Source organism: Loxodonta africana, chromosome 4 (genome assembly GCF_030014295.1).
Source record: "Loxodonta africana isolate mLoxAfr1 chromosome 4, mLoxAfr1.hap2, whole genome shotgun sequence".
Taxonomy (NCBI): Eukaryota; Metazoa; Chordata; class Mammalia; order Proboscidea; family Elephantidae; genus Loxodonta; species Loxodonta africana.
The window spans coordinates 158,538,550-158,564,743 of NC_087345.1; the positions used below are offsets into that span (position 1 = coordinate 158,538,550).

Consider the following 26,194-nt stretch of genomic DNA (forward strand, 5'->3'; position numbering starts at 1 on the left):
TATTTAATTTCATCTCATTTATATTTTATCTTTATTTTTAAAAAATCACACAAGAAGTTGTCTTTTCCAGAAAATAACTCCAGTATTGAATTCCATTTAGTTTACCAAGCATCAGTCTACCTAACCGATATCAGCCTAATCAATGTCTTCAAGTGGGTTCTCTCTTTGTAAGAGCCGTGTCTGCTAAATGCTGAAAAAACTGAGCGCAACATTCGGGTTACATGACCCCTAAGGAAGTGATCAGTGCTCATATGGAATTGGGGTGATTAATAAATGTTAGGTGTGATTTTTTGGCATTGAGTCACTCTACCTCTATTCTTTTGCGTTTGTGACATGAATATATAACGTATATACATAATTTGTGTGTGTGTATTTGCAAGGTGATGAAAAATTGGAGGTAAATTTTAGTGACTCTGAGATAGCTCCTCAGAACTGTAGTTACATCAGAACAATAGAGTCTAGCTGCATTGTCATTCAGCCTAGGTTCAGACTTCATGTCTGCCATTTATAAAGTGTACAAGTCTTTTAAACTCTCAGTCTCGGGTTCCACATTTATAAAATGATGATAACAGTATTTGATTCATAGTTTGTGAGGATTAAATGAGCAAACACAGTGCTGGGAATGTAGTTCACGCTTAGTAAGTGGTAATTCTTAGCATTTAAGAGATTTAACTGAAGATATAATATACAGTAAATGTAAATTAGTCTATATTTACCAGCATGTATAGGTGTGTATCTTATTAAGGCCAAAGGAAATTTTTTTTTAATTAGCTCTCTTTGATCAACTAGAAGAGTGTGCAGAGAACAGAGAATGCTTGTCTATGGTTTTTAAAAAAGACATAAAAACCTGTTGCTGTCAAGTGACTTCCGACTCATAGTGACCCTGTAGGACAGAGTAGAACTGTCCCATAGGGCTTCCAAAGAGGGGCTGCTGGATTCAAACTGCTGACCTTTCGGTTAGCAGCTGAGCTTTTAGCACTGCGCCGCCAAGCCTCCCTAAAAAGATACAGGTAATGACGTATTGGAGTGGCATGGGTGGGCTGAGGGCCACACGGACTCTGTTTTTTTAACTTCCACATCAGGCCTGGCACGGAGTTTGAAGCATTGTAATGGTGATTTATTAGCTGCCCAAATAAAGGGTTGTTTGTGTTAGTAGAAACATTTAATGTCTGGAATTTAATCATCATTTTAATAAGGAAACTTAACTTTTAATATATCGTAAAATAAAATTCTTAGAATTAGGTCCAAAATATGAGGTTGCAGTAATAACTTACCAAATGATAGACTGAATTGTTTATTAAACTTTTCTATGATAGAAAACTTTGACTTATATAAAAAATATATCTTATTTTTGCTCTAAAAGGAAGTAAAAAGGTCATTATTTGGCGATACTTAAACATAAATCTTCTCCAAATGAGAAACACACTCATACTATCCTTGACAAAGTATACAGTAGTGGTCAAGATCATGGGATTTGAAGTCAGTCAGTCTGGGTTGGAACCTCAGCAAGAATCTAACTAGCTTACGTATGCACTCTCAGCCTCAGTTTCTTTATCTGTTCAATGGAGGTAATAATTGTACTTAGATTTTTAGGACAATCCAAGGAGAAAGGTTAGGCATAATTATTGTTATTTCTATGAAATACATTTTGTCTCAAGTACTTAATTCTGGATTTGATTTCACTGTCTTTTCAGAATGTCAGTTTTTGCCTTTTTGTCTTTATATAGGATTAACCAGTTCCTTGACTTCAGGACTCTGGATTGGACTTAATAGTCTGAGTTTCAACAGTGGCTGGCAGTGGAGTGAGGGCAGTCCATTCCGATATTTGAACTGGCTACCAGGTAGGGTTAAGCCTTTCTGTGGTCGAATTCATGCAAAAGTAGTTCAGTTGGCTGTCCTCGAGGCTTTTATGATCTCATATATAGACCTCAAAAGAGGAGAATTGGGGGACTTCATCAAATGCCATCTATTTCTCACCTTGCTTTGAAATCTGCCCACTTTTTTGGAGGACAGAAACTGCTCTGAACTAATTACTCTAAATTGTCATAACACACAACAAGCATAACACAAAAGAAGACTAAAGTAATAAATGTAAGTCTTTCATAAGACAATCAGAGGAAACAAAAGGCCGATGATGACAAACTTGTTCGTCGTATTAGGAGCTCTTTGAGGCACTCTAAAAAAAAAAATTGAGGCACTCTAGTGAGTATAATTTCAAGACATCCCCCACCTCCAATCTTGCCTTATCAGGAAAGAGTGAAACAAACCATCAGTGATGCCTGCTATGGGTGTGGGAAGGGAGACAAGGAGCACATGGGTCACATATTTACCTGCCAGCTCTGCTGTGGGCAATACTAATATGGTGTTCTTTCATATGGTCAGGCTTCTTTTTTAAAACCACGGAATGATTTTTGCATTTGGCTTAGAAAAATCTCCATTTTCTATATATATTAATATATGCTATTAAAGAAGATCTGAGGATATAATATTCAAAACAGATGCGAAAATGTGGGAGAGAATTTTAATGGGGTCCATTTTGGTTTAAATGGGTTAGATTTTCTATGAAATTCCACTTTCAATGTATTCCTTTTATGCACGATGGGTACATGGCTGCCACTAGAGTCTTGGAATACTAGTATTTCTGTTTTCCTCTGGAACGGGGCAAGTAAACATTATTGCTAGGGAATATATGATGTCCTTTTTATAGCTGAGGATTTGATTTGTTTTTTTGCTGTGAATGCACAAGGCGGCACTCAATCAAATTACATTGAAGAATACCAGCTGGGTTCAGTCAGATTCCTAGACAACAATAGTTGTCAATTAGGGGTCCGATTTTATTCTTCTGTCTTATTAAAGAATTGCAAACCATTAGGAAAATCAGTTAATTTGAAGGTGATGATTATGATATTTAACCATTTGTTAGAATAACCCAAAAAAACCAGTGCCGTCAAAAAAAAAATCGACGGCACTGGATTTTTTCGGTTATTCTAAGAGTTCAGTGAGAAAATTTGGGGGTTACCTTATGTAAGAGTGAGGAATGAAATTGGAATGTTAATGAGAAAGGAAAAGAAACACCCTTCCTTATTAAACCAAGTTCCTGAGAAGCAGGTGCAAAATTAAATCGTCCTCTGAAATAGTATGAGAATTTCTTCAAACCAATATGAGAAACCTTGTAGAATATTAGAAATTGTTATTGCATGAATTATTCAGTCAAGCATTCAACTGAGTACTTAACTGTAATACACCTATTAAAATGCGTTCCCATTTGAAGTGAGGATATTTTATATAAATGATGTCCTGGTGGCATAGTGGTTAAGTGCTACGGATGCCACCCACGAGGTCGGCAGTTCAAATCCGCCAGGCGCTCCTTGGAAACTCTATGGGGCAGTTTTACTCCGCCCTAATAGGGTCGCTATGAGTCGGAATTGACTCGACGACACCGGGGTTTTTTTTTTTTTTTTTTTGTGGCAAGCATTTACAAAGACCGCCAACTGATATATTACGGTTTTGGCAGTGGTTTTGTATTGGTAATTAAATAAATATATAAGATGACTTACTAATGAATATATTAATAAGTAATAGCTATAAAATGTGTTACTGTTTCTTGAAAGTTTCTTTCTAGTACTGCCTCCTGTCTGTAAGATCAGTTAACCTGTTAGCTGTTTGGTCACAAGGCCAAAATGTGTTGGTCAACATATTTTAAAAGCATCTTTACACTTATCACTAACAATTATTTTTCTTTGTGTGTTATTCAAATAATCTTTAAAAATTTCTGATTAAAAACCTTACAGACCAGATCAGGAAGGGAATGTGAAGTTCAAGCTCAGATTATATTCATGTCAAAAGTCACAAGGCAGAGTCACTGACAGAATGTGACTCACTCACCCTGTCTGCAGGTGTGAGATGGAGCTAGTTTTTAGAGCACTGGTTTTGAAGTCACATAGCATCAGAGTAAGGCACCCTGGTGATGCAACAATTAAGTGCTCAGCGGCAAACTGAAAGGTTGGTGATTGGAATCTACCCAGCAGCTCTGTGGGAGAAAGACCTTGTGATCTGCTCCCATAAAGATTACAGCTAAGACTCTGGAAACCCTGGTGGCGTAGTGGTTAAGTGCAATGGCTGTTAACCAAGAGGTTGGCAGTTGGAATCTGCCAGGTGCTCCTTGGAAACTCTATGGGGCAGTTCTACTCTGTCCTATAGGGTCGCTATGAGTTGGAATCGACTTGATGGCACTGGGTGTTTTAAGAGAACTCTATGGGGGCAGTTCTGTTCTACCACATGCAGTCACTATGAGTTGGAATTGACTTGGCAGCACCCAACAACATCATCAGAGTTGTGAAAAGAGAGAGAAACATGGGTATCAATCCACTACTTTAGCAAAGATAATCAGCTTCCAGTAAGAAATGGGATGAGGGCTTAGCCATCAGAAATAGTCTTCAGTAGGCTGAACTGCAAACATTGAGAATGAGGTCTTAGTTCTGGGAGCAGTTATCGTCATTTAGTATGGTATGTTGCTGCTTCCGGTGTCTCTTTCCTTTGTTTTTCTTTCCAGTCTTCTCTAATGGTAGAAGTTTTCCCATGCTTAGAGATTTCTTTAGCCTGATACTTAAATTTTGAGTAGTTATTTATAAGGTCTAACACGGCTGGTTTATAACATCATGCATTTTTTTGTTTGTTTGGTGCCTCTTTATGATACATAATATAATCCATTGTGAAGATCGTTCAAGTTTTAAGGTCGAGTTTTATTAATGGATATTGTGAAAAAAGTTATTTAAAAAATTATACTCATATAATCAGCTTTTAGACATTGGGATGATCCAAGAACAAGTTAAAAAAAAAAAAATAGACATCTTGTCTTTTGCTCTGCATTAATTTTTTTTTTTTTTTTTGTGAACCTGTAGCCAGAGACAGAATGGGAGTAATTAAATCCTAGAGACCAAGACATGAGGCTGTAGGGCCTTCTACTTGTAATGTCTGTAATAATCCCATTTAATGTTTCCTTTTCCTCAAAGGAAGCCCATCAACTGAACCTGGAAAAAGCTGTGTGTCACTAAATCCCGGGAAAAATGCTAAATGGGAAAATCTGGAATGTGTTCAGAAACTAGGCTATATTTGTAAAAAGGGCAACACTACTCTGAATCCTTTTGTTATTCCCTCAGGTAAGTGATCTATTTGATCTGAAGTGTGTAAAACGTTAGAATTTAAAGATATACGAAATTATAACTTACTCATAACTTCATGAAATGACTCCACAGGTTTGGTTGATAATTTATGGGGTAAACATAATGACACTCTTATGAACTTTCTTTTCATTGGTTACTACTACTGGTCGCTAACATTTCTTGAGTGTGCTGTGGTGTTCAGGCATGGTGTCAGGCCTTTGATATAAAAAAAAATTTTTTTTTTTTTTTATCACTTACGCTGTAGGTATTATTGTTCACACATTACAGATGAGGAAACAGATATTCAGAGAATACATAAAACTTGCACAAATGACAAAACTAGAGTCCAAGTGAGGAAATTAATATCCAAAAGGAATATTTTTATTAAAAAAATTTTTTTTTTTTTTTAACATCCTCATAATTTAAGGGTCTGAGTCCCAATGCTAGTTAGCATCTTACACTGAAGTCTTCACAGGAATATCCAAAGGGTAGGAACTGAATTTTGTATCTAGGCTAGACTACAGGAAAAAAATCCAATTATGCTCTATGCTCTCTATTATAACTTTAATAGAAGAATTAGACTACTAAGGCAAGAATACATCCTTTCTTCAAATTGACTAAAAACAAACAAATTACATTTTGTTTACCATGACTTTTTTTTTTTTTTGGAGGGATACCTAATTCTTTAATTTTCTCCCCCCTTGGGAAATCTGACTCTTTTTTTCTGTGACATTTTTTACTACATATTTAAAAATATAGTTGACATGGCTAAAAAATCAAACGAGACAAAATGATAAATAATAATGTTTTCCTACCATCTCTTATCTCTAACTGCCCAGTTTCCCTCCCTGGAGAATATTTGTTTCTAGGTGTGCATTGTTACAGAGTTATTCTATGCATGTATGAACAAATAGGTTTATAATTGTTTTTGTCTGTTTTATTCAAATGGCAGCATACTATACACATAAATTTTACCCTCTTTTTTTTCACTTAACCACAGTTTGGGATATCATTTCCTATCGTCCATAAACTGTTTCTGCATTCATTTAAAAAATTTTTTTGTGTGATTTTGGAGAAAATTTCCATAGCAATTTAGGGTCTCATTTAACAATTTCTATATACATTTTTCAGTGACATTGGTTACACTTTTCACAATGTGTCAGCATTCTCATTATTTCCATTCTGGTTGTTCTGTTTCCATTAATCTAGCTTCCTTATCCTCATTTACCTTCTCATCTTTGGTCTAGGGTAAATGTTGACTGTTAGGTCTCATTAAGATTATTGTTTAGAGGAGCACGGTACTCAGTGCTGTATTATTTACTTTATGAGCCACTCTGTTTTTTGGCTGATAGGTGACCTCCAGCAGTGTACATTCATTTTTATGACTGCACAGTAGCCATTGCATGGAGAGACAATATATTTTTTTGACCAGTCCCCTATTGATGGACTTTTTGCTTACTTTCAGTCTTTTATTATTGCAAACAATTCTGTGATAGATAACTTTATATACTTTTCATTTCATGCATGTGATAATTCCTAGAGATGGAGTTGCTGGATCAGAGGGTAACCCAGTGCCTTTGAGTTGATTCCGACTCATAGCAAACCTATAGGACAGAGTAGAACTGCCCCATAGAGTTTCCAAGGGCAGGTATGTTAAAAATTTTAATAGAATTTTAATAGATACAGACAAGGCCAAGCTCTCTAATGAACATAGATGAGGGTCCCTGTAACTGGGACTGGTGACACTTTAGGGGATCCCTACTATGGCTTGTAGCTTTTCTCAGGAAGATCTCAATCTTTTTTTGTATTTCACCTGCTCTATTCCTTCCATTGGAGTCCCTTGGTGGCACAAATGGTTACCATACTCAACTGCTAACCCAAAGGTTGGAGGTTCAAGTCCACCTAGAAGCTCTTGGAAAGAAAGACCTGGTGATCTACTTCTGAAAAATCAGCCATTGAAAACTCTATGGAGCACAGTTCTACTCTGACAGACATGCGGCTGCCATGGGTTGGAGTCAACTCAATGGCAACTGGTATTCCTCCCATAGGGATCTACCCATAGGGACACCACAGCATCAGCCCTCCTTCTTGGCAAAGCCCATACAATTGTCCTTCAGAAGGTCTGGAATTGTTCCTTTTGGGAGGAGGAGAATGGTTATTTTAGAGTTCTGCAGGTACAGGAGGCAGAACTCTGTAACTTGATCTACTTGCTTAGCCTACCCGTTTTAGATGTCTCACCTGTAAAATGAAAATATTAATATACTCCTGTGTAATTCTGCTCATATTCTCGAACACTCAATAAAATTGCTCTTATTTCTCTACCATGCCTCACCTCGTTGCACTTGCTAACATTCACTTGACCTTGGTTTTTGAATATCTCTATACTGCCTGGATTAAACATTTAATCTTATCTATGAGCTCAAATATGCCAGAGCTTGGAAAGCGTAGCTAGGAGCAAATTATGTAGCACAGATGATTAGTGATGACTTCAGGCAAGAATTCAGCCTTGTATACTGCTGCAAAACTACCGTGTTTGTCTATAATTCCTGGGTCCCTAGAGCTGCACCGTCTGGTTCCGTAGCCACTAACCATATATGGCTGCTGAGCCTATGCAGTGTGGCCCGTTTGAGCTGAGATGTGCTGTAAGTATAAAACACGCACTGGATTTCCAAGAATTGGTATAATAAAAAGAATGTAAAATGTCTCGTTATTTTTCTTGATCATATTTTTGATATATGGGGTATATAAATATATTATTAAAATTCATTTCACCTGTTTCTTTGTATGTTTGCTTAATATGGTACTAAAAAAATTTAAAATCATGTCTGTGGTTTATATGATATTTCTATTGGACAACGCTGCTCTAGGGAGTAAGCAATCTTTTGTGGCTGCTGCAGGGAACTCCCCTTCATTTTACTTGGGTTGGTTATTTTCATGTTTTAAGATATTTTTAAAGTTCGTCTGTGTGGGTCTTGAAGCCCTTACAGGCTTCATTTTTTCATTTTACTAGGCAGCGAAATTAAAATATCCCACCAGAGGGCTCCAGAGCTACGCTAAAATCTTTATTTCTATAACCACTGGAAATGTACAGAATCTAAATTGGATTGTGGGTAAAGAGTTTTCAAAAATATACATTTTTCCTATTACAATAATACGCTGGTCATCATGACTGACTATTTACATGGATAGCTACTGTGCACAGAATTCTGGGCTTAAGGGAATCTCTGCCTTTAAAGGAAAAAAAGGGATTAATTCATTAAAGACATTTTTTAAAGCATGTAATGAGTATGTATTAAGGCAGCATATTTCAGAACATTTTATATCAAACTTAAAATATAATTTTATTTCATTTTTTTTAAATTGTGCTTTAGGTAGAAGTTTACAGTTCAAGTTAATTTCACATACAAAAATTTATACACATATTGTTTGGTGACGTTAGTTGCAAATCCCCACAATATGCCAGCACACTCCCCCTTTCCACCCCAGGTTCCCTGCGTCCAATCCGCCCGTTCCTGTCCCTTCCTGCCTTCTCATCCTGCCTCCAGACAGGCGCCACCCATTTGGTCTCATGGATCTGAATGAACTAAGAAGCATACTCTTCACGAGTATTACTTTATGTTTTATAGACCAGTCTAATCTTTGTCAGAAGAGTGGGCTTCGGGAATGGTTTCAGTTAATAGAGCGTCTGGGGGGGTCATAGTTTCGGGGGTTCCCCCGGTCTCTGTCAGGCCATTAAGTCTGGTCTTTTTACTTGAATTTGAGTTCTGCTCCGCACTTTTCTCCTGCTCCATCCTGGACTCTGTGTTGTGTTCCCTGTCAGGGAGGTCATTGGCGGTAGCTGAGCACCATCTAGTGAAACTTAAGATATAAATTGACAGTACACAATACTAGGGAATCGAACACAACTTGACCAAGGCAAAGTCACAGAAGCTTCACAGACATATCCAAATTCCTTCAGCAACCGAGTTTCTGGGCTGAGGGCTGCGGACCATGGTCACGGGGGACATCCAGCTCAATTGGCCTAACATAGTTTATAAAGAAAATGTTCTACATCCAACTGTGGTGAGTAGCGCTGGGATCTTAAAAGCCTGTGAACAGTCATCTAAGATACATCTACTGGTCCCATCCTGGCTGGAGCAAAGGAGAATGAAGAAAACCAAAGACACAGGCAAAGATTAGTCCAAAGGACTAATGGACCACAACTACCACAATATCCACCAGACTGAGCCCAGACAATTTGTGTATTAATTTTTAAAGAGAAACTAATTTTCTCTGTAAACTTTCACCCAAATCGCTGTATCTATACCTGTACCTGTATCTATATTTCTATATAAATTGACATTCATTTGGTAATAGAGTCTCCCTCTAAGCAGGTATGTTGCTAAATTGCTGTTTGAATAGTATCTGTACAACAGTAGTAATAAGTTACTGTACAAAAAGTATTACTTCAGTTCTTTTTCTCCACCACCATTCATTACACCTCCCATGTGCCAGGCCCTATACCAGCTTCTAGGGCTTACAAGGATGAATAAAGTAAGTCTCTGTCTTCAAGCATCTTGACCTTTACTTTCCCCAGCTTATTACTATGACCAAAAAATTTTGTGATGTATAATCAAGATTATGAAATTTGACTAGAACTATTGGTAGCAAAAATTAGGATGTTGACAACTATTACTTGTTTAATTAAATAATAATCATGTGGTGTTTGTAATTTCCAAACACATTGCCTCCATTGTTTTCTGGTTCAGAAGAACACAGTGGCAATGGGTAGTTTAGTATTAGTATTAATATTATTTTTAAAAATTTATGTATTTGATACTTCTAGTTCCTATGATATGTCTTGCCCAAGATCATATAATTTAAAATTTTGCTTGAAAGTTTTCTGAATCAAAACCCTGTCCTGGCCACAATATTACATGGCATCTTTTGGAACCAAGTAAACAGTAGGGGGTCGATTCAGGAACACAGCTCATGCTGCTAAGGTGGCAGGGGGCTCTTGGTGGCCACCTTGTCCTCCACGCATTCTACTCCCTGCTTTAACACTAATCTTTTTCATGCTTGCCTTCTGAGTATTGCCTCTCCATTGAAGAATGGTTCCCTGATGTCTTTAGAATAAAGGTAAATTAATATCTTTTAGGTAATGTATTATGTTAGAACTGGTGCACTTCCATCATTTTTAAAGGAGCCCTGGTAGCACAATGGTTAAATGCTGAGCTGCTAACTGAAAGGTTGGTAGTTCAAACCCACCCAGAGGTACCATGGGAGAAAGACCTGATGTTCTTTCATGAAGATTACAGCCTGGAAAACCCTATGGGGTAGTTCTACTTTGTCCCTTTGGTTGATATGAGTAGAAATTGACTCAACAGCATATAACAACAAGTACAAGTTTGCTGAAGAAAAGTTGCAGATAAAATTAGTCCATCATACCTTAATGTGACCTTGTTGTAAGTACAATTAAAAATAAAGAGAGATTTCCCATTTAGCTTTATTATAAAGCAAAAGACAGGGTTCATTTACTTTTCAGTCTAAAAGCAAACAAAATAGAGTCTATCCAGTCTTTTTGTGACTATACAGGCCAAAACATGGGATATAATTATTACCTTTATTTGCCTATAGCTATGAACTGTTCCATATATAGTATGATTGAAAACATTGTTACGATTATAAAAAATCTTCTGTGTTGAATGGTTTCAAACTTTTTTTTTAGAACGTGATGTGCCCACCAGCTGTCCCAGTCAGTGGTGGCCATATGCAGGTCACTGTTACAAGATTTACAGAGGCGAGAAGAAAATCCAAAGAAATGCTTTGACTGCATGTAGGAAGGAAGGTGGTGATCTGGCAAGTATCCACAGCATCGAGGAATTTGACTTTATTTTCTCCCAGCTGGGATATGGTAAGAAACCTTACATGGGTAACATGCTTTACTCCAGCCCTCCCCAGTCTCCACCCATTTCTGGAAAATCTAATAATAAATGTCAAATTGCATGATTTTATAAATTTAATAGCGAATGTTAATAATGCCTAAAATGTGTAAATTATATAATAATTTAAAGAATTCTTATTAGGGAAGGAAAATTCAATTTATTTTTTAAATATATACTCAATTATGAATAGTGTTTTATGTTGTTTACTTTTCTAGATATAACTTGAACTCAACACAGTCTACCTTAAACTTGTCAACAGTGTTTTGTTGGGTTTTTTACTGGAGTGGTTAGGTGTTAACCTAAACCTTTTAAAAATGTGTATTTCTTGATTTTAGATATATAATTTAAGAAATACATAGAAAGTAGGCTAACTAAAATATTATATTATAAAATTTTTAAAAATTGGCTCCATTAAAAAAAAAAAAAGGTTACAATGAGCTGGGAGCATTTTTCCTGAAAAAGAGGCTGAGGAACAACATAATGATAATAGGCATCCAGCAGTACTTGCTGATTAAATGATGATCATTTTCAACTTCCATTGATGAGGACGCTGAATAGCTGCAGCTGTTCTTCATTTCCACCAAGCCAAACAAGAGGAAATGGATGGTGGTGGTGGTGGAGGGTGATGGGGAGACTGCTTCCTGACACACATCACCCGAAAACTGATAGCAGTGAGGGTTGGGGGGGCAGTGGGAGAGGAAAAGCCAATTAACTAATAGATGAGAAAAAATGGTAAAAGCAGAGAAAGATTTCAAAGATCCCAAAACATGACTACTCCCAGCACCCTTCCTCCTCTGCTTACTTCATGGAGTTCAGTAGCCTGCAGCAGCTTATAAACAATTTCTGGATTACTCTATGTTTACCTACCCTGAACATTTCCCACTAAAAGATAACAATGTAATCAAAACTGACATATCTGAATAACAGTCACTTAAGGTTATCATGACACTTGTAGATAGCTAATGAAGTTTGCAAATAAATCAGGTTAGTGAAGATGCTGTCTCCTTTCCTTGATGTGGTATGGTAGTAGAAGGGCCCCGTGTTGTTTTTGCTATAATTATTTTGGGAAGTTGAATGACAAAGGTTGTTTTTAAATTTAGCTTGAGCATTAGTAAAATTCCAGTAGGGAAACTTTCTAAATTTTACATTCTTGATAAGGATTTATTTACTTAAAATAATAAAATAATATTTATAAAGGTAAAGAAAAGTTGTAAAATTAAAAATCTTACTTATAATTAAAAGCCTAGAAAACCTGTTTTAGCTCATTGCCATGGTTTGTTTTATATTCATCATGGAAATATACTTAAATTGAATAAATTTTGACCTTTCCACACAAATGGAGCCCTGGGTGGTACAAACTGTTAACATGTTCAGCTGCTAACCTAAAGGTTAGAGGCTCAAGTCCACCCAGGGGCACCTTGGAAGGAAGTTTCAGTAATCTACTTCTGCAAGACCAGCCATTGAGAGCCCTATGGAGCACAGTTCTATCCTGACACACACCAGGTAGCTATGAGTCAGAATCGACTTGATGACAACTGGTCTCCACCTAAGTTTTGACTGATTTATAAAACTCAGTCTAGCAACCTTATACTCACATATTGTATATATTTTATAGGATCCAGATTATGCTTAGGAATTACAAAACCTAGAGGGGAAGAATAATTTTGTAAGAAAAAACATTTATCAGAACCTCTTAATACTTAATTATAACTGAGGGACTTAGATGTTCAGCTGTTCATTGCTCTTAAAACAAAATCCTTGAGTGGTACAAGAGGTCGTTGTGAAACCTCTATGTGTTGCTCAAGAGATCACAATCTGCCGAACTAGTGAAAGGAAAAGGGGAGGCCTTGTGCTGGCCGTGCCATTCATGCTTCGTGGTGCTGGAAACATCTGCTGGGGCTGGCACCAGGCCCACCTGGGACTTCCTCAATAGCAAAGCTTAGTGACAACTTTTAGGAGGAAGAGACTCAACTACTTAGGGAGATTCCTATGTAGTGTGGTATTTTTCTCATTTTCTACTACAACAACATCTTTACTATCCTTTTGCAAATACTTGTTTTTTTTTTTAATAATATTTTATTGTGTTTTAGGTGAAAGTTTATGCAGCAATTTAGGTTCCCATTTAACAATTTTTGTACAACTTGTTCCCTGACACTGGTTAAATTTTTACAGTGTGTCAGCATTCTCACTATTTCCAGCCTGTTCTGTTTCCATTAATCTAGCTTCCCTGCCCCTCCTTACCTTCTCATCTTTGCTTTAGGGTAAATATTGACCATTTGTTCTCATAATTGATGATTTAGGGGAGCACGGTGCTCACAGGTGATATGGTTTGTTTTATAAGCCAATCTGTTATTTGGATGAAAGGTGACCTCCAAGAGTAGCTTTAGTTCCAAGTTCAAAGGGTATCTTAGGGGAGTACTCTCAGGGTTTCCCCCAGTTTCTATTGGTCCAGTAAGTCTGGCCTTTTTTTTGGAATTTGGGGTATTTTTTCTACATTGTTCTACCATTCTATCCAAGACCTTCTATTGTGTCGCTGTTCACAATGGTCAGTAGTGGTAGCTGGGCACCATCTCAGTTCTGGTCTCAGGATAGATGTGGCTGTGGTTCATGTGGGTTATTGGTTGGCAAGTACATCTATTTTACCATATAAAGAACATAAAACAAGCATTCGTGATAGAATTCCCAGTACAGCAAATTGAATAGATATAGAATTGTATACTCTCTAGTTTTTAGGTTGGGAAATGTTCATGTGTTTAGCCACGAAATCTCATTTTAGTTTTTCTATATAGACCTCTTTCAGTTATAACTATTTATAAAACCAGTAATGTTCTGCAGAGAATTTCAAAACAAAATGATAACGTTTCCTGTTTATATCTCATTGTTTTTGTTGTAACTTTTATGAGTTATTTGGGTTTTAATGTTATTTTATGGCATTTCATGGTGAAAATGACTAGACTTATTTATAGACTGGTAAATAAGTACCAAATATCAGAGCAGCCCAACTCCTCAGTTTAAATTTTTATTTTATAGATCATTTTCCTTTCTAATAGAGTGACTGAGCTTTAACAGAAGAACCTAGAATGTTCTTTTTCTTTAAACTTAAAATGCTATAATTTATTAAAATATTGTGCTTTAGGTGAAATTTACAGTGCAAATTAGTTTCTCATTCAAAAATTTATACACAAATTATTTGGTGACATTGGCTACAATCCTGCAATGTGTCAGCATTCTCCCCATTTCCACCCCAGACTCTCATGTCTGTTTATCTAGTTTTCTGTCCGTTCCTGCCTTTTCATCTTTGTTTTTGGAGAGATGTTGCCCATTTGGTCCCATATGTTTGACTGAACTAAGAAGCATGCTTCTCACTTGTGTTATTGTTTGTTTTATAGGCCTGCCTAATCTTTGGCTGAAAGGTGGACTTTGGGAGTGGCTTCAGTTCTGAGTTAGCAGGGTGTCCAGGGTCCATAGTCTTGGGGGGTCCTCCAGTCTCTGTCAGACCAGTAAGTCTGGTCTTTTTTGTGTGTGTGAATTTGAATTTTGTTCTACATTTTTCTTCTGCCCTGTCTGGGACCCTCTATTGTCAGAGGGTCTCTGTCAGAGCTGTCAGTGGTGGTTGCCAGACACCATCTAGTTCTTCTGGGCTTAGGCTAGTGGAGGCTGTGGTTTATGTGGTCCATTAGTCCTTTGGACTAATATTTTCCTTGTTTCCATGATTTTCTTCATTCTTCTTTGTTCTGAATATGATGGGACCAGTAGATGTATTTTAGATGGCTACTTGTAAGCTTTCAAGACCCCAGATGCTACTCACCAGAGTAGGATGTAGAACATCTTCTTTATGAACTGTGTTATGCCAATCAACCTAGATATCCCCCAATACCATAGTCCCTAGCCCTCAGCCCCAGTAACTCAGTCCCTCAAGGTGTTTGGATGTGTCTGGGAGGTGCCTATGACTTCCTTGATCAAGTTGTGCTGACTTCTCCTATATTGTGTGTTGTCTTTCCCTTCACCAAAGTTAACTCTTGCCTGCTATCTAGTTAGTGATTTCTACTTGCTATCCATCCCATCTCTTGTAACCGTAAAAGATTTTCTTTTTCTGTGTGTAAACCTTTACTTGAATTTTTTATAATAGTGATCTCATACAGTATTTGTTCTTCTCTGATGGACTTATTTCACTCAGTATAATGCCCTCCAGATTCATCCATGTGTGAGTTGTTTTGTGGATTCATCATTGTTCTTTATAGTATTCCATTTTGTGTATGTACCATAGTTTGTTTATCCATTCAACTGTGGATGGGCACTTAGGTTATTTCCATCTTTTTGCTATTTTGAATAATGCTGCAGTGAACATGAGTGTTAGGATGTTCTTAATAAGAACACTGTTGTTGTTATAAGTTGCCATTGTATGTGTTGTGACTCATGGTGACTCCATGTACAACTGGCATACATAGCCAATAAAATAAAAGTGGATTTCAATTTTTATTATTTTAAAACATTCATAAGACTTAGGAGCAGTCAAATAGATTTGCACACTAATAGGCCATCGTATTTACAACGATGAGTGCAGTTGGCGTGTTATTTTCTAGAGAAGCCTGGTAAATTATTTGTAACGAAAAAGTAGCTCCACAAGATAGAGGTAATGATCAACCTACCTCAGTTTCAGAATACAGCATGTTGTTCAGATTAGCACTCGAGAGGGTAATCTATAAAATAGTTATAATATCAAAGGAGATGGAGCAAATGTTGATAAAGCAGAAGTTTTCTTTTCCTGACATCCTTCTGACCTTTGGAAAACAGCCTTTGTGTAAATTACTTTTGTGTTTTTCTTTCTGTTTAGAGTCAAATGATGAGTTGTGGATTGGTTTGAATGATATCAAGATTCAAATGTACTTTGAATGGAGTGACGGGACACCTGTAACATTTACCAAATGGCTGCATGGAGAACCAAGCCATGAAAACAACAGGCAGGAAGATTGTGTTGTGATGAAAGGCAAGGTAAGGAAACTTCAATTACTGATATTTAACAAAAGCCAAGATATTTAGCAAGAACCTGTCCTGGGTTCTACTGCTTTGAATCTGTATTTGGAGAACTAGATTTATTTTTTCAGGCTGAATGGAGGTCTCAAAATGTCAAGGATTGCTTCTATGTGTTACATATGACCTGCAAGCAAAACTCTAACCGGTTTTTTTTTTCTTATTACATATGGTTGTTTAGATTGTTTCTATTCTAGATAAATTGACATGGACAAAAGTTGCACCAAAATTCAGATTCAGTCTCTTAAGTCTCTCTCAGTTGTCTAATAAAGAAAAATTTTCAGTGGTGCACAAAGGCAACAGACAGAAATTTTTTGTTCAAGGATAAGATGAACCAAGAGCTGATTCTTATACTATTCCTATACTGGATCCTATATATAGAACTATAAAAAATATATAATATTGATTGATCAAATCAGAGCTTTGGTTCTACTTTCAACTGGTTGCTCTGAGTAGATGCAGACCTAATTAGATCCATTCTGCGTTCTACTGCCTCAAATCTGTATTTAGAGAACTATATTTATTTTTTCAGGTTTAATGGAGGTCTCTAAATGTCAAGGATTGCTTCTATGTGTTACATATGACCTTAAACACTAAAGGATAGGATAAAATTATCTTTTGTTAATAAGTGGTGAACATGGTAGCTAAGAGGCTGGATTTCATTATGTTACTTATTTCCTTATTTCTAAAGTGGGGATAATAATTTTACCTGCCTCATATGGTGGGTATGAGGATGGAATGGGTTAATGTATACAAAGTGCACAGTGCCTGGCCCAAAGTTATTGTTAGCTATCATTTTTTCATTGTGGTTGTTTTTAGTGTTTCTAATTGAAAGCTTAAGAAAAGGGTAGGAGTTAATTATCCAAAGAGTAGGCATAAGAGTGTCCCAGGCAGAGGAAACCAGAGAGCAGCATGCTTGTAAGGACTAAAAGAACAATATGGCTGAAAATGTAGAGTTAGAAGTAGAAGGATGGGTAGGAACACTAGCATTGAGGTTAGAGAAAAGTATATCAGCCTGGGAGTGACAAAAACCAAATTTTCAACTTATAAATATTACTGTATTAGTTTCCTAGTGCTGCTGTAACAAATTACTACAAATTTGGTAAGCTTTTAGAAAAGAAATTTCTTCTTTCACAGTTCTGGAGTCCAGAAGTCCAAATTTAGGGCATGAACGGGACCATGCTTTCTCTGTCTACTCTAGGGGACGATCCTTCCTTGTATCTTTCAGCTTCTCCTAGCCCGTGTTTCTTGGCATTCCTTGACTTGTAGATGCATTTTCACATGGGCTTTTTCCCCTGTGTCTGTTCTCTTCTTCTATAAGGACAGTCCACAGACTGAATTAGGACCCACCCTACTGAGGTGTGACTTCATGTTAACTGATAACATCTTTAAAGACCTTATTTCAAAATAAGGTCACATTTGCAGGTAGGAGGGTTAGGACTTCAGCATATCTACAATTCAATCCCTAACAATGACTCTGGCTACAGGATTGAGTACCAGATTGCAGTAGGTTGAGACAAGTGAGAGATGAGGAACTAGAGACAGACAAAGCAAAGTTTTTTTCTAAGAAGGCTAGCAGTTAAGGGAAGGAGAGAAGAGGTTGTTGTCAATATTAAACCTATAAGGAAGTGGAAGGGGATCAAATCTGAAGCAAGGTGGATTGGTTTAGCCCTAGATCCAAGAGGATAACTCAGCAGTTGTCATAAGAAGGGAGGAAAGGTGACTGTGGCTTTAGGTGTGTTTTCAGATTTGGTGTCTTGGGTGAGGGAGTTTTTTTCTGTATGGCTTATGTGTATTTGGTCAACTAGAAGACAGAACTGACTGTCGAGATTGCTAGGAGATTGCATGCAGATCTTTTAGTGCCATCATTTAAGGGTTGACAAGCATTTTCAGCCTACCTCTGTTTTGTTGTTAGCTGCCCTAAAGTTGGCCCTGATTCATACCAGCCACTGACACATGGCGACCCCATGCACAGCTGAATGAAACACTCGACTGCCTTGCTCTAAGTGTGGATCAAGTTGTGAACCACAGGGTTGCCACTGGCTAATTTTTGGAAGTAGATTTCCAGGCCTTTCTTCCGAGTTCACTTTGGTCCAGAAGCTCTGTTGAAACCTGTTCAGCATCACAGCAACATTCTAGCCTCCATTGACAGATGGGTGGTGGCTGTGCTTGAGGCGTATTGGCTAAGAATTGAAATTTGGCCAAGAATTCTACCTCTGAATCACCAGTGCCTCACAGTCTGTCTTTAGATTCTTCTAAATAGTGGCTTGATCACCCAATATATAAAAACATACGGGCATTGCAATTTCTCTTTACGTCTTTGCAGCCAAAGTCAAATTTGCTGTTTATATGGAGAACCTAAACTTTTGTAGGTGCCATTTTCTGTTAATAACCTTGAATCTTAGTTTTCCTTATCTGAAACACAAGAAGATAGTATCAAAGTCAAGCCACTGAGAATCCTTCATTTTTTTTCTTTCCTTTCCACAGGATGGACACTGGGCAGACCGGGCCTGTGAGCAGCCTCTTGACTACATCTGCAAAATGAAAGCACAAACTCAAGTTCCAGCAATAGTGGAAGTAGAAACAGGCTGCCGGAAAGTGAGTACAGAATGTACACAATGGTTTGAGATCAGCAAATATTATTTGATAGACGTAACTTTATTTCATTATGTCTGAAAGAAAAAGTGCTTTCTTAATGTTATCAATAGCCAGATGTTTCAACTGTTAGAAAGATGAATGGCTTATTATTTGTTAGTGTTCAGCATCACTGTTCTCCAAAATTCTTCATTATTCTCTACAGTTAATATGGGATTACTCATGGTCAATATTTCAGAATGTTGTAGGAATTGGGAGGAGAAAGAACAGGAATAGAACAACACACACAATGGAGCCTGGTGAAGGTAGGGAGACTAAGGCAGGTCATAGAAGATGGTGTTATCAAGGAATTGGTAGTCTAAGATGCCACGGATTGTCAAGAACATTTCCAGTAGATAATCTTAAATTGCTGATAGCAAACTACTCTTAGTCATCTTTTCTGACTAATACTATTTCTGCTGAGCCTACTTTTGGTGGAAGTTCTTTTCAGTAAATCCCTGCAAAGGGAGACAGTAGACTTAGACTCTAACTGGTGTCAACAATAACTCAGTTAAATGGAATAAAGTCACATAAGTTTTTTTTTTTTAAGCTTATCATGCTTCAACTTCACCTGTAGAACAGAGTTAATAACACATCCCTGCAGGTCTTATATTTCCTTGAGGATAAAGTAAATGATCACTGTGAAATAATTTTTAAAAGCATTAAAAAGCTACAAAAATACAGGATTTATAGTTATTATTTTCCTGTTTGCTGGTTGCTCGTCTTCCTCTTTTTTCCTTTCTCACTTCTGTTGGATAAAAACAAAGCAGCAACTAATTTTCTTTCCAAGACCATTATGTTGTGATCAAATAATCTTATAGCAAATACGTCAAGGTTGAAGAATTCATGAAAATATAATTTAGTAAGGTACAAGTAAACCCTAAAGAAAAATGGAACAGATGCAAAAAATCATAGAATGTTTGATATACAAAGGATTTTACAATTATCAAAATCCTCATCCTAATTTTTGCATTCTGGAAATTTCTGCCAGAAAGCTATATGGTTTTTTCAGAGTCGCACAGCAGGAAGGCTAGAACCCAGGTCCTCTGTATCCCATGCCACTACACTTTGTCTCATTACTAATACATTTATGTGTCCTTTGCCTAATCATATGCCTTTTTGTATATTATTACAGATTTCTATAAATAACAAATAATCCTCACATTGTTATTATTTATAGTCAATTCAAGTTACATATTTTATTTTTTCTATTAATTGTACCTATTTGCAATCTCTAATAATAACCAGATTTAATCATTGTTGTTGATGTTAGGAGCCACAGAGTTGACTCCAACTCATAGTGACCCTATGTACGACAGAATAAAATGCTGCCCGGTCCTGCACCAGTCATTGTTGTGCTAAAGTGCATTGTTGCAGCCACTGTGTCAATCCATCTCATTGACAGTCTTCCTCTTTTTCACTGACTCTCTACTTTAACAAGCATGATGTCATTCTCCAGGGACTGATCACTACTGACAACACGTCCAAAGTACGTGAGACGTAGTTCTCCCCATCCTTGCTTCTAAGGAGCATTCAGGATGTACTTCTTCCAAGACAGATTTGTTCATTCTTTTGGCAGTCCATGGTATATTCAATATTCTTCTCCAACACCACAATTCACGGGCATCAATTCTTCTTTGGTCTTCCTTATTCATCGTCCAGCTTTCACATACATAGGAGGCGATTGAAAACATCATGGCTTGAGTCAGGCTCATCGAAGTCTTCAAGGTGACATCTTTGTTTTTCAACACTTTGAAGAGGTCTTTTGTAGCAAATTTGCTCAATGCAATGTGTCTTTTGATTTCTTGACTGCTGCTTGCATTGTTGATTGTGGATCCAAGTAAAATGAAATCCTTGACAACTTCAATCTTTTCCCTGTTTATCATGGTGTTGCTTATTGGTCCAGTTGTGAGGATTTTGTTTTCTTTAAGTTGAGGTGTAATCCACAGTGAAGGCTGTGGTCTTTGATCTTCATCAGTAATTGCTTCAAGTTCTCTTCACTTTCAGCAAGCAAGGTTGTGTCTTCTGTATAACACAGGTTGTTAATGAGCCTTCCTCCAATCTTGATGTCCTGTTCTTCTTCATGTAGTCCAGCTTCTTGGATTATTTGCTCAGCATACAGATTGAATAGGTATGGTGAAAGCATACGATCCTGACAAACACCTTTCCTGACTTTAAACCACACACTATCCGCTTGTTCTATTCAAACGACTGCCTCTTGATCTATGTACAGGTTCTTCATGAGTGCGATTGACTGTTCTGGAATTCCCATTCTTCACAATGTTATCCATAATTTGTTATGATCCACACAGTTGAATGCCTTAGCATAGTCAATAAAACATAGGTAAACATCCTTCTGGTATTCTCTGCTTTCAGCCAGGATCCATCTGACATCAGCAGTGGTATCCCTGGTTCCACATCCTCTTCTGAATCTGGCCTGAATTTCTGACAGTTCCTTGTTGATGTACTGCTGCAGCCGCTTTTGAATAATCTTCAGCAAAATTTTACTTTTGTGTGATATTAACGATATTGTTCGATAATTTCTACATTCAGTGAGATTACCCTTCTTGGGAATAGTCACAAACATGGATCTCCTCCAGTTGGTTGGTCAGGTAGCTGTCTTCCAAATTTCTTGGCGTAGACAAATGAATATTTCCAGCTCTGCATCCATTTGTTGAAACATCTCAGTTGGTGTTCTGTCAATTCCTGGAGACTTGTTTTTCACCAATGCCTTCAGTGCAGCTTGAACTCCTTCCTTCAGTCTGGGTTCTCGATCATATTGAAATGGTTGAACATCAACCAATTCTTTTTGGTATTGTGTATTCCTCTGTGTATTCCTTCCATCTTCTTTTGATGCTTCCTATGTCGTTTAATATTTTCCCCATAGAATTCCTCAATATTACAACTCGAGGCTTCAATTTTTTTTTTTTTTTTCAGTTCTTTCAGTTTGAGAAATGCAGAGCATGTTCTTCCCTTTTGGTTTTCCTTCTCTAGGTCTTTGCACATGTTATTACAATGACATGTCTTTTCGAGCTGCCCTTTGAAATCTTCTGTTCAACTCTTTTACTTCATCATTTTTTCCTTTCACTTTAGCTACTTGATGTTCAAGAGCAAGCTTCAGAATCTTTTCTGACTCCCATTTTGACCTTTTCTTTCTTTCCTATCTTTTAAATGAACCCTTGCATTCTTCATGTATGGCATCCTTGATGTCATTTCACAACTCCTCTGGTCTTTGGTCATTAGTGTTCAAAGTGTCAAATCTATTCTTGAGATGGTCTCTAAATTATAATGATAGTAATAAAAACAAAATAATGATAACTGTTCATTGATTACCAAATGTAGTTATGCTCTCAGTGATCTTGCAGTATATAATATTCCTAATGAGACAGAAGAGAAATCTGAAGCTCAGAAAGATTAAAAACTTTGGCCACTTTAAAAACATCTGCTCTAGGCAGTGATCCCCACAAAGATCAGAGGAGACTAGGAAAAAAAAAAACAACTCATCAGCAAAAGAAGCTAATGAGCCAAAAATTTTGTTTGGGTCAAAGCAGTCAGTGGAGTAGGGGCCTTTTGCAAATTTAAAACCACAGGCTTGTTCTCAAACAGATCTGGGATTAAATTTTTTGCTACCTGCGTGGAAAACCCTGAGCCAAGAAATGAACATAAAGTGGCCCTGAGTTGCCAGTACTCAAAGATGCCTAACACGTGCAATGTACATGTTGCTGTAAAAAAAAGAAAAAAAAAAAATCAGCATAGTATGCTTATACCTCATGGGAAAAGGGCAAAAAAAAAAAAAAATGTAGAATATGCACACTATTTTCTTAAAAATACAGTAAATCCTCTTTGTAAGGAAGTCCCCTTAATCCAGGCTGACTAGGAGTCCAACAAATAAGTTTGAAATTCACAGTTATAAAATATACCACCAGGATCTTCAGAAGGTAGAATTAATGGATAAGACATTAAAATTAATATATTTAAAAATGTATAAAAAATAAAGGTTGGAATTGAAACCATGAGGCAGGAATAATGAGCCACTGAATTATGTTATATAGTGTTTTCATTTAAGTATTTAGAAATAATGTGTGTGCTGGGCTTTAGGGGATGTGTGTGATGGTGGTGTAGTGGTCTGGTTTTGTTAGTTTTTTTTTTTTTGGTTTCTAAATATTTGGGGGCATTGTTGATTTTAATTTCACTGTATTGTGGTCATTTAGGGGAATTACTAAAATAACGTTATGTTATAACTCATGCAGCCAGCTCATTTTTTATTGCTTGATAAAATTAATAGGGCTGGAAAAGACATGGATTTTTCTGCTATTTGATTGGACACACACTTTCAACATTTACAGAAGCAAACCAAACCTGTGGAAATGAGAAGGCTTATCTAACAACTGTTGAAGACAGGTATGTAGCTGCTTTAATTTTATTTTAAAATATATAAAATATATTTTTTAAAAAATTCAGAAACACGTAATATGAACATGCCCTAAATTTCTAAGTATCTTCTGGTCATCTGGTATTGAATATATGTAAGTAAAAACATGAAAAATAATATCCTTATTTGAATTTTTTATTGTAAGCATTATGAAATATTATGCTACTTGTAGTACTACTAATGAATATTCAGAAGTTACTCTGCTAATAATTTAGTAAATGTAGTTAAAAGATATAACTTTTTTCTGATCTAGTATATGCCAAAAATTTTAAGGCAGGAATGTGAGCAAAATTTGTCAGCCCAAAGCCCTATCTTTACCACCTGCTCCAACAATAAAAAGGGCAGAGAGATTTTCTGAATGATTCATTCATTCTTTCATTTATTCTTTCTTTCCATTCTTCTGTTCTTTGGATTGCTTTGCTTTGCTACATTTACTAGGCTGAGAGACCAAGAAATCACATGGACACTGAGTGCTTTATAGAACTGATCATTTATTGAATACTCCTGTAATATCTTTTTGAATACAAAAATGTGGGTCAAATTAGGCTGAAATCATAGATTGAAGAACAAGTTCTCAACCAGGGCCACTAAGAGAGGACAGTGGCTTCTCCATCCGGCTGAGGTACAGATGTGTAGATCTTTCAGAATTGCAGATTCCAGGGACCGCCTCCAGAGATTCCACTTCATGTGGCTGAGAAGCCCAGAAATCCATGTTTTAAGCCTTCCTACATCATGGTTATCATCAGTCAGATTTGGGAACCACGGGATTAGGGCATCCATGCCACACTGGGTGGAGGCCATCTCAGAAGATTCTGCAGGTTCTATATTTGTTCAACACATTTTTAAAAATCAACAGCTTGAATGAAAACATGAGAGACCTTCATAGTAAAAGTCCAGAAGACACAAATCTATACTGGATAACAGACTCAAATCTCAAAAAGTCTTAAAAGAACCAAAATAATAAAACAAAACTAACAAGGCAAAATATAATAGGTACACAGGTAAACTTCTGTTTCAAAAATGAATCCTTTATATAAATCCAGTATGCAAGAAGTCCGGATTAATAGCTCTTCATGTGAAAAGATTTGAGATTCTAAAAACTAATGAGAAGCTTTGTGTGAGCTAGTGCTCTAACCAGTGAAATGAGCAAATACATAATTGATAAATTATATAAATATATAATTGATAAATTTCCATTTCTAATTCAGTTCTCTAAAAATAAGATACTTTGTGCCAACTGAAGACTGGAACATGGTGCTCTGTATTGGGGTCACACTTCAGAAAGGACTTTGAGGCTGGGGAGAGTGGTTAGGTCTGTGAAATATTCAAACATCTTATCACAGGATGAATGGTTGAAAGAGCTGCTGCCTTTTTGACTAGAAGAATGTAAAGACAGACTTAATGGTGATATGTAATCCCATCGTTTCTCCTCGGGGTGCCTGACTTGTTCTGAGTAGAGCCTCAGGAAGGCATTAGGACCATCAAGAATGAGTAAGGTTTCATCTCAGAAGAGGAGCACTTTAAACTAAAGCAACTGCCTCAAATTAGCTTCTGAGAAAATGGCATACGTGATTCCAGTCACTGAAATCGCTTAAGTGAATGCTGATGAGATGGTGAGGTTATTATTTTGACCTCTAGAGTCCCATCCATTAAGAGTTTGTTGTTGATGGTGGGTGCCGTCAAGTTGATTCTGACTGATGGTGTTCTTATAAGACAGAGTAGAACTGCCCCATAAGGTTTTCTAGGTTGTAATTTTTATGGGTATAGATCACCAGGTCTTTTCTCCCACAGAGGGGCTGGAGAGTTTGAACTGCTGACCTTTCAGTTAGCAGTCAAGCGCTTAACCATAGTGCAACCAGGGCTCCTTTTTACGAGTTTAGTGCTTGTCTATTCTTCACCTGCTCTTGGCAAAGCACTGGATGAGGCACAGAAGCAACTTAATAAGGGGTGATTTCATTTGCAATGAAGAGGTAATAAACCATTGAGTTTTAACACAATAAACTATATTCATTGACTTTTCAAGTTGGACCCAATAAAAATTTGGGGGACATACTCATATTAAAAATCCTTTGATAAACATGAAAGGTGTCATAGCATTTGTATAACCTCTATAAAAGACCTTGTCGTCAACCAATATTCTTTCATGTACAAAAATGAGCACTGCGATAATAATAGCTAGCATCTGAAAATCAGAACACAGATACTTTTATTCTACAGCAAGGAGGTAAACTGCTCATCTTTAAGAACTCTGGGAGCATGCTCTGATCTGCATTGAAATTGATTTTATGGTCTATTGGAGCACTATGTACAGAGATTTCACTGTAGGTTTGCTTTTCTCTATGTGTTTTCTATGATTTAATATTCAGCAGCTCACAAGCTGTTGAGAAAGCTGGTTTTTAGCCATCTAAGAAAATTTGAGTTTACAAGGTCTAAATTTTTTTGGTTCGTTCTCTTTAGAGAATGAAATTGTTCTGACTGCAGTCAAACAAATGTCCTGTTATTGTCAGCTTTTTCTGCATTTCCCTTTTGGCCCTCTTTGGAGTCATTTAGGGTTACTTTTGTTCCTGGAAACGTTGTTTATGTTTGTCATTCAAGACAAACTTTGGTTCCTTTGCCAACCAAATCATATTTTTACCAGATTTGGCCAAATAGGTAGAGGAAAACCCAAAAAGAGAGAGAGAAAGGTGTTGGAATTTGTGATTCTGCTTCCCAGTACTTTCTAGAGCTTGAATCTCTGCTTTTCGATATCTCTTGATGTAAGCAAGACATTGAGGCGAAGATTCATGCAGGTGTTTCCATTTGTGCTTTCCTCGATAATGTTACCCTCCTCAACTTAGTTAATCAAGAATTGAGTAGAGCATTGGGCCTATTTGAAAAGTGGACTGCTTTCGTAAGCAAAGTATTTAAAAATGCTATAGTTTTGGCCTTCGTGTTTTTAAAATTCTCTTTTATTGAAAAAAGTAATGTGTTTGGGGAAGGGCAGAGAGGCAGGTGAGGAACAGAGAGTAATG

At 36.9% G+C, this 26,194-nt stretch overlaps 1 protein-coding gene across 1 annotated transcript in view; it reads left to right on the forward strand.

Moving 5' to 3' along the window:
• Nucleotides 1–26,194, forward strand: part of MRC1 (mannose receptor C-type 1) — a 106,728-nt gene that overhangs the window by 36,875 nt on the left and 43,659 nt on the right. Inside the window, exons 5-10 of the mRNA XM_010590887.3 lie at nucleotides 1,728–1,841; nucleotides 5,013–5,159; nucleotides 10,870–11,055; nucleotides 15,921–16,078; nucleotides 18,605–18,715; nucleotides 23,037–23,152. Coding sequence (XP_010589189.2) covers nucleotides 1,728–1,841; nucleotides 5,013–5,159; nucleotides 10,870–11,055; nucleotides 15,921–16,078; nucleotides 18,605–18,715; nucleotides 23,037–23,152 — 832 coding nt within the window. The remainder of the gene's footprint in view (nucleotides 1–1,727; nucleotides 1,842–5,012; nucleotides 5,160–10,869; nucleotides 11,056–15,920; nucleotides 16,079–18,604; nucleotides 18,716–23,036; nucleotides 23,153–26,194) is intronic.